The 7,673-nt window shown below is 43.5% G+C and overlaps 1 protein-coding gene across 1 annotated transcript in view; it reads right to left on the bottom strand.

Moving 5' to 3' along the window:
* Positions 1 to 7,673, bottom strand: part of TEK (TEK receptor tyrosine kinase) — a gene marked incomplete at its 5' end in the record, with an annotated part of 47,754 nt that extends 40,081 nt beyond the window's left edge. Inside the window, 4 exons of the mRNA XM_045289277.1 lie at positions 697 to 837; positions 2,831 to 2,962; positions 6,628 to 6,780; positions 7,559 to 7,673. Of these exons, the coding sequence (XP_045145212.1) occupies positions 697 to 837; positions 2,831 to 2,962; positions 6,628 to 6,780; positions 7,559 to 7,673 (541 nt within the window). The remainder of the gene's footprint in view (positions 1 to 696; positions 838 to 2,830; positions 2,963 to 6,627; positions 6,781 to 7,558) is intronic.

Raw genomic sequence — 7,673 nt, 5'->3', positions numbered from 1 at the left:
AACTGGAAACACAGGGAATCCAGGGTGGATGCTCCCTTCAGGACCAGCGGTGTGAGTGGCGCTACTAGGAGGGTGGAGGGAGGAGGGGCTGGAAAGGGGGAATCAATTACAAGGATCTACATGTGACCTCCTCCCTGGGGGATGGACAACAGAAAAGTGGGTGAAGAGAGACGTCAGACATGGCAAGATATGACAAAATAATAATTTATAAATTATCAAGGGTTCATGAGGGAGTGGGGAGCAGGAAGGGAGCGGGGGAAATGAGGACCTGATGCCAGGGGCTTAAGTAGAGAGCAAATGTTTTGAGAATGATGAGGGCCATGAATGTACAAATGCGCTTTACACAATTGATGTATGTATGGATCGTGATAAGAGTTGTATGAGCCCCTAATAAAATGATTTAAAAAAGAAAAGAAATGTGGACTCTCAGGCCCTCCTCCCAGACCCGTTCAATCAAAATCTGTGTAGTAATAAGATCCCCCAGGTGATGCTGGCCAGAGTCTGAATGTGACAGTGTAACGAACTTTGGATGAAAATGTCTCTGATTCAAAACAGAGAGGTGACGGAGTAGCCAAGGAACATCCTAGACTCTAAACCACATGTGATTCCTGTGAAGTGGCTCTCCTTTGTGCACCTACTAAAGAATCATCAGTTCATAGGTGCTATTGGCACATATCCAAAGGTGAACATACATACCTTCATTGCACTGTAGACCCTTCCAGCCTGCAGCACAGGAACACCCATAAGGGTCTGGGAGACAGAACACGTAGGACTTGCATCCCTCTGGGCCATTGCAGCGTTCTCTGCAGCTTCTGCCAAATGCGTGCCGCTCACAAGCTTTAAGGGAGGGGGGTGGGTTGGGGGGGAGGTGATTCACAGTAATATATATATATATATTTGAGACATATATATATATATATATACACACACACACACACACACACACACACACACACACAACTCTTTATAATGAATGGCACTGAATTATTTTTGTAGAAGTTCTTGAATTGGAGAATGTGTTGTATACAATTTTGCCACAATTAAAACAATAACAATAATTACGCTAATAATAATGAGTACAAAGAGGAAGAAAATGTTCTAACATTGATGATGGTAATGATTGTACAACTCCTCCTGATATGATTGAACTGTATGATATGTGGATGACGTGCCAAGAAAACTTTTTGAAAAATACAACTCTTTGAAATACACGATTCTTCTTTTAAAGGGTCTCCTCTAATGCAGGCGTATGGAAACAGTCCCATCCTAGCTGTGGTGTGAGCAGATGATGAAACAGCCTCACAGGCTACCAGTTGTAGTTGTGTAGTTGTGCATCAATCGAGGGATGGCACTCACATCATAGGTTACACATTTTTCTTGAAAACGCTCTTTCATTGTGAAGTCAGTGCAGCTTTACAGAACTGTCCTTTTCACCCAACAGTTTATACACTTTTTGTTCCAACTTGTCAGTTGCAATCCTTTCAGCACATCATCACTTATCCTGCATCCTCCCTGTATTTCCTGTTCCCATCCCTCCTTTCTGAACCCTGTCCTTGGGCAGGTGCAGCCTTTTGATTATGAAGGGTTGATTGTTCTCATGCCTAGATGAGCTCATCTCCAAACCTGGAGGGGGAGGGCATGACCTAGTGGTCCCACCCTTCTCTACACAACCAATAAGCCTGGTCTATCTATGAGTTTCTGTTCCACATTTCCCCCCACGGTGTTCAGAACTTTCTAATGTGATCCTTTTCAGAGAAGTTAACAGTGGTAGCCAGGGACCATCTAATTATTCTGATCTCAAGCTCATGGAGACTGTTGTTTGTGTGGTCCCTTAGTCCATTGGGCTAATTATTTCCTTGTATCTATTGGTTTTCATCACTATAGACTACTTTCCTCCAATAGACCAATAGATGTGCATTAGAGGATAGTGCATGAATTGTTAAGACCCCAGCCCCCATTCAGCTAATTAGGATGTAAGTGTCTTTGTGAACCATGTTATTATGCCAATTGACCTTGGTGTCCTGAGCCTCCTTGGCCCAGCAACTCATTTCCTTAAGGTATTATGTCTGAGAACTTTGCAAAACATTGCCCTTGCGTGCGCCATCACGTTCGAGGGTATATTTGCAGCAAAGGGAAATACACATGCAAAAATATCCTTGTCAAATCTACTCATATCCTCACATTTGATTTCCCCTCACCTTTCCAGCCCGTGTTTCTATCCACACATCTGTTTGTCGATCACCACTGTTTCGGGATTGTCTGCGTAACAGTATTTGCCTCTGTTTCCATTGACTCTTACAAGCCTCTCCATGTCTTCCCTGCCATCATTTTTCCTTAATGTCCTTCGATTTTATATTGCTTTCACCTTTACCCAAGTTAACACTTGTCAAACCTCCGGAGTAGTGGTTCTCAACCTTCCTAATGCCACAACCCTTTCATACAGTTCCTGTGGTGACCCCCCAACCTTAAAATTATTTTTGTTGCTACTTCATAACTGTCATTCTGCTCCTGTTATGAATTGGGTGGCCCCTGTGAAAAGGTCATTTGACAACCCCCAAGGGGTCACGACCCACAGGTTGAGAACAACTGCAGTCTAGCTGTTCAGATTTATCATTACAGGAACTTCCCAGTGACTGTAATAAAGAGTCCTGAAGGAAAGGTAGCTTCCAAAAATTCATATGAAGGAGGAGCCATGTGGTCTAGCTACCATTATGCTTCCATCGCTATCTGTATCCAGATAGCTAGAATTCTAGATCCAGCAATGCTGGTCTGGTCAACCTGCGCAGTACACTTTGATACATGTATAGTTTCGCAAGTACACCTGACTTACCCTTCTCACATGTTCTCCCCATAAATCCAGGAGGACAAATGCACTCGCCCGTGTCTTCGTGGCAGACACCATTGTTCCTGCATGCTGTGCAAGGACGGTTGCATTGAGGTCCCCACTTCTGAGCTTCACATCCTTTTGTTAAGGAAAGCAAGGCTGGGATGAGTGGAAGGTATTCACTCTACAGATATTTCATGAGCACTTACTATATGTCACTCATTTCCCTGGACACTGGTATACAAAGATAAATAAACTATCGTCTCTGCGCTCTTGAAACTCATAGTCTAATTTGGAAAACTGACTTGTAAACACAAAATGATATAGAAACAAGGATGAGGGGTACCTAATTCTGACTTGGGGGATGGAGGATGGTATGAAGGAAGTCTTCCCAGAGGGTGTGGTATGGGCACTAAATCTGTACCACCTGCATTGGTAGCAAAGAAGATAAGACTGGAGAAGGTATTCCAGGCAAAGCAATGGCATGTTCCAGGAACTGCAGGTATGAGTGGACGGTCTCAATGTGTGACCCCTATTGGGAACACTGCCATCTTCTGGGACCTATTAGAAATGAAGTCCCAGACCCCACCGCAGCTCCTGAATGGGAAACTGAGAGTTGGCGCAGCCATCTATGCTTAACTGGCTCTTCAAGTGATCCCAGCCATATTAAATAGGGCTTCCAAAAGTTTGTGGGAAAATGGAACAAAAAAGATAAAGGAATACTTCTAAAACATTTTGAAATCCTCTTGTACTAAAAGGTTGAGAAGGAATAAGGCAAAAGGGGGAAGGAGGAGCTAATAGTATTCATTTATCTTTCAGGTGGAAAATATATAAGGAATGAAAAAAATACACCAAACCTAATGTGCAAGGATGGAAAACCGCCTACGGGCTTACGTAGTCCTGGCTCCTTTTCTCCCTCCCTTGGCAATTTACTTGAGACCAGGGTCAGCATGTCCTCAGTTGTTAAGTATGTTCAAGGATAAGGAAAACCTAGGGGGCTTGATGACCCTTGCTTGTTAGGAACTGAGTGGCACTTCTCATCTGAAAGGAATTAGCATTTCTGTTCCAGAATGTTAGTCTCTTGGTGATAAGCTTGGACCGGTGCCTTATAGCTTCTCTGGCAATAACTTCTGTTATCGGTATTTTCTCAAAACTAATCAGGAAGGCTGTCAACATAGACCTTCTCTTACAGCCTTCCACTTAATAGATAAAGCTGCAGAATATCTAAAAGCTAACATTTATAGATAGTAACATCTAAGGGCGGGAGCTTTTACATCATTTATTTGCGATTGCTTGAGAAGCAGACCACAGGATTTCTGAGCAGGGTAAAAATTAATGGCAGCAGATAATGGAGATGAAAATAGGCCTCCTGTTACATGAAACTGTCTTTATCCCTGTGCCTCGCCGTAAACCTGTCCCAGCTTCCTAGCTTCTTCTGGGAAAGATGAAAAAATGAACCCTTAGGGATCTATTGGAAAGGGATGTTTGTTGGGGGTGGGGAAGTCAGGAAAAGAGTTTGTTAGTGGACAACAGGTAGGCAGTTAAGCTTTTGTTATTTTCTTCAAAAAATCTTGTGAGCTCGTAGTTTAAGAAACCACGTATTCACGGACTACATGGAGATACCATATACATTTAGTGCTTGTGGAAAATCTTTTGTCAGAGAGAGGGTTCATGGTGAGAAGAAATTTATAAATATAACCAATTGGATTTTTAATACCAATCTTTAAGGAACAACTTTGCCTGGGCTTCAAGTCCTACTAGAGAGATCCCAAGATAAATGCCTTCAACTCTCCCTCATTTCTGATCAAAGACCTCCTCCTTGGAAATATAAATCATCTTAAATGGGATGGTTACGACTCAACTCAAACTCTTTTGGAAATCAGACCTTAGAGAGTAGAGTGCTCCTCAGCCCTCTCATGGAAACACCGCCTAACAGCAGAGACAAATGAATATGTATTTCTAGCAATTGGAAAAAGAGACAAATTGAAGATAAAATGTGTTTGAAGCCTTTTGCTTTACCTTAGAATTTCAGGTGAATCTTGCCATAGGTAATAGCCCTCAGTCATGTTTGTCTTGGCATTAAAAAAGACTTGGTGCATTTTATCATGTAATTATGAACATCTGACACTTGTAAAACGTAGCCCACTTCCTCTGGCTTCTGAAGGGCCCTACAGATGCCATCACTGGATTCCCGCCTGTTGCGACCCATGTGTCAGAGGAGGATCGTGCTCCCCAGAGTTTTCAAGTGCTGATTCTTCAGCAGTAGGTCACCAGGCCTTTCATACAAGTCACCTCTGGATGGACTCAGAGCGCCAACCTTCCAGATGGCAGCCAGGCTCTTAATCATGGTGCCAACAGGGGGTCCTCATGAGTTGTGGAGACTGGATATCTGGTATTCAGAGCTCTGTCAGACCAAAGGAAAGCTCCGTAACTGAAATAAATGTATGGAACTCACTGGAAATTACTACTCCCTTGTGGCTGGGACTGTCCTGGGAGAGGAATCAAGGTGGGCTTTCCCAGACTCTCTTTCCTACCGTCACAGAATCATCACATCCGGGGGAGGTAAGTGTGACGCCAGCTGTTGGAGGCTGGATCTTTCTGTGTTTTTGTTTTTGTCTGGGAGGCTGGGTCGTGAAATGGTGGCATCATCATAAACCCTGTATATAGTTTAAAGGGTTGATTTTGCTAAAAGGCTTTTTGTCTGACATTTAATAGGAGACAAGCACAATAGTTATTCAAGATATTCAAGAGGAAACAGATCTAGGCATATATAGGTTGATTCTTTTCAGTGCTTCTCAAAAAGGCCTGCCTGAAAAATACCTAGCTGTATTTTATACCCTCAAAGGTGACTTTGTGTGGGGCCTAAAACCATATGAACTCTTTGTCCTTTGCTTGCCATATAGGAACACCTGTACATCCCCTTAAGTATCGATGCGCTCTGATTGGGAACAACCTACCAGGGAGGGGTTGTTCGATTACCTTTGCATTCCCAGCATAGCACAGTGCCTGGCACAGAGCTGGGGACAACAGCTGCTGTTGCCTTCATTAGACAACATACAGTAAAGCAAAAAATACCATCTTCCTGAATTAGAGACCCTACCATTGAGAGAAATGACAGAGCAATCTTGGTAGTTAATATCATGAATAGATGGCATTGCTGAGCAAAGTCAGCAGAATTATTAGGTCTTTTTGTTTCTTATAAACCAGTTCCTAGCAAAAATTAAAAAACAGTGGTGATGTTTACACTCCACTTTGGTAAATACCATAAGATCATTTTTTTAAAAGGTCTCATTGGTTATAACCCTTGCATTTTTTCAAAGCTTAACATAACAAAAAGCATGACATTTACAGAGAACTTGATGATTAACTAGATATTACGCCAACTCAGGAGCCCTCACTCACCCTCCAATTCCAGGAGACTGCCCAGACCTCATTTTATGGAGCGGATCGACCAAACAGATCTGAGCTCCTAGGGCCGGAACTGTACTAGGCAACTCCACTCATCTCTACAGCTGATTGGTTTAGAGGCTAGACATCTGACCAATATTAGACCAATCAGATTCTTTCTCCTGGAAATTCAAAACCGAAAGTAAAAGAAACCTTATAGGATGAGTTATGGTCCTGGTAACACCCTAGATAGGAAGGACTTCCACCTTCCACTGCTGAGCCCAGATCGCTGGAAGTTTGTTAGTCTCCTTCCAAACGGTCCCTGCTTTTTGCTTAAGCTAGCCTGAGTCATTTTCTGTTACTTGAAAAATCCTAGCAACTATTCCACCAGTTGTGATGGCCTGTCAATCACTTACTGCGGACGATCAGCCTGGTGAAGGCTGAGGTGAAGAGGTTTCCTCCGATGTACCTGGCCGAGTATACTCCAGCATCTTGGGGCTGAGCATATGGCAGGTGCACTTCTAAAATGTCAGGGACCTCGTGCCGAGGCACTGAATGGATGAAGGAACCTGGTAAGAGCGGAGAACAACAGGTCACGCACGGGTAAACACTCCAGTTGCCTGGCCCCTCCATTTGAATCACTTTTCCTGCCCTGGCAGAGAAGATGTGCCCGAGCAAACTGCCTGTGGGAGCAGCATGACAAGTCTGCAATCATCCACGTGCTCCAAGCAGGCATGAAAGGCCCGGGGATACAACAGACATCATTTTGAAGTCTTGCCGCCAAGCACAATATTCTTCTGCAAAGAGGAGGGAGCGTAGAGAAGTGAGTGATTCTCTTGTGGGAACTGCCAAGTAATCCTGCCCACTAATGTCGGGAGGCTCTGGCCTGAAAGGCCTATCCACTACAAAGCTCAGAATTATCCCCATCACTGTTTCAACTAGGCAACTGCCACTGGGTGGTGTCTAACCATAGAAGGGTCCCAGACCGATTTGGATTGTACATGGAAGCTCCCAGAACAGCTGCTGGGTTCCTTTTGATCATTTACTTAGTCTCAGAGCAAATCAATACACATTGTATTTGACTGCACTTGGGACCCCACTTATCATATCATGATGGGTTTTTTAAAATTGTGCAGACATACCTCAAGTATATGTCCATGTGTCCTCAACTTAATTAATTTGACTCAGTAACCAAACACATTACCTAGAAGGGCAGTTTCTCTTAAGGGATTTGATAAACTTGCCTCATGGCAATATAGGTCCAACATCTCCCAAGAACTACGGTAGGAAAAGGAGCCTGCTCTGTCTCACACTGTGGGGTTGGAAAGAGATAAAAGACACACTCACCATTTTTGTAAATCACCGCATCTTCTTCTTTCATCAACACCTTCTTGAAAGATATGTTCACGTTGTCTCCCTTGTCCACAGTCAGCGTTAAAGTAGCTGGGAGGAAGGAAGCTTT

The sequence above is a fragment of the Echinops telfairi genome, unplaced genomic scaffold (assembly GCF_000313985.2).
Source record: "Echinops telfairi isolate 266 unplaced genomic scaffold, ASM31398v2 ScPeMD7_25;HRSCAF=90, whole genome shotgun sequence".
Lineage (NCBI taxonomy): Eukaryota > Metazoa > Chordata > Mammalia > Afrosoricida > Tenrecidae > Echinops > Echinops telfairi.
The sequence above is the reverse complement of the archived record's forward strand: the minus strand, read 5'-3'. Positions and strand labels throughout refer to the sequence as shown.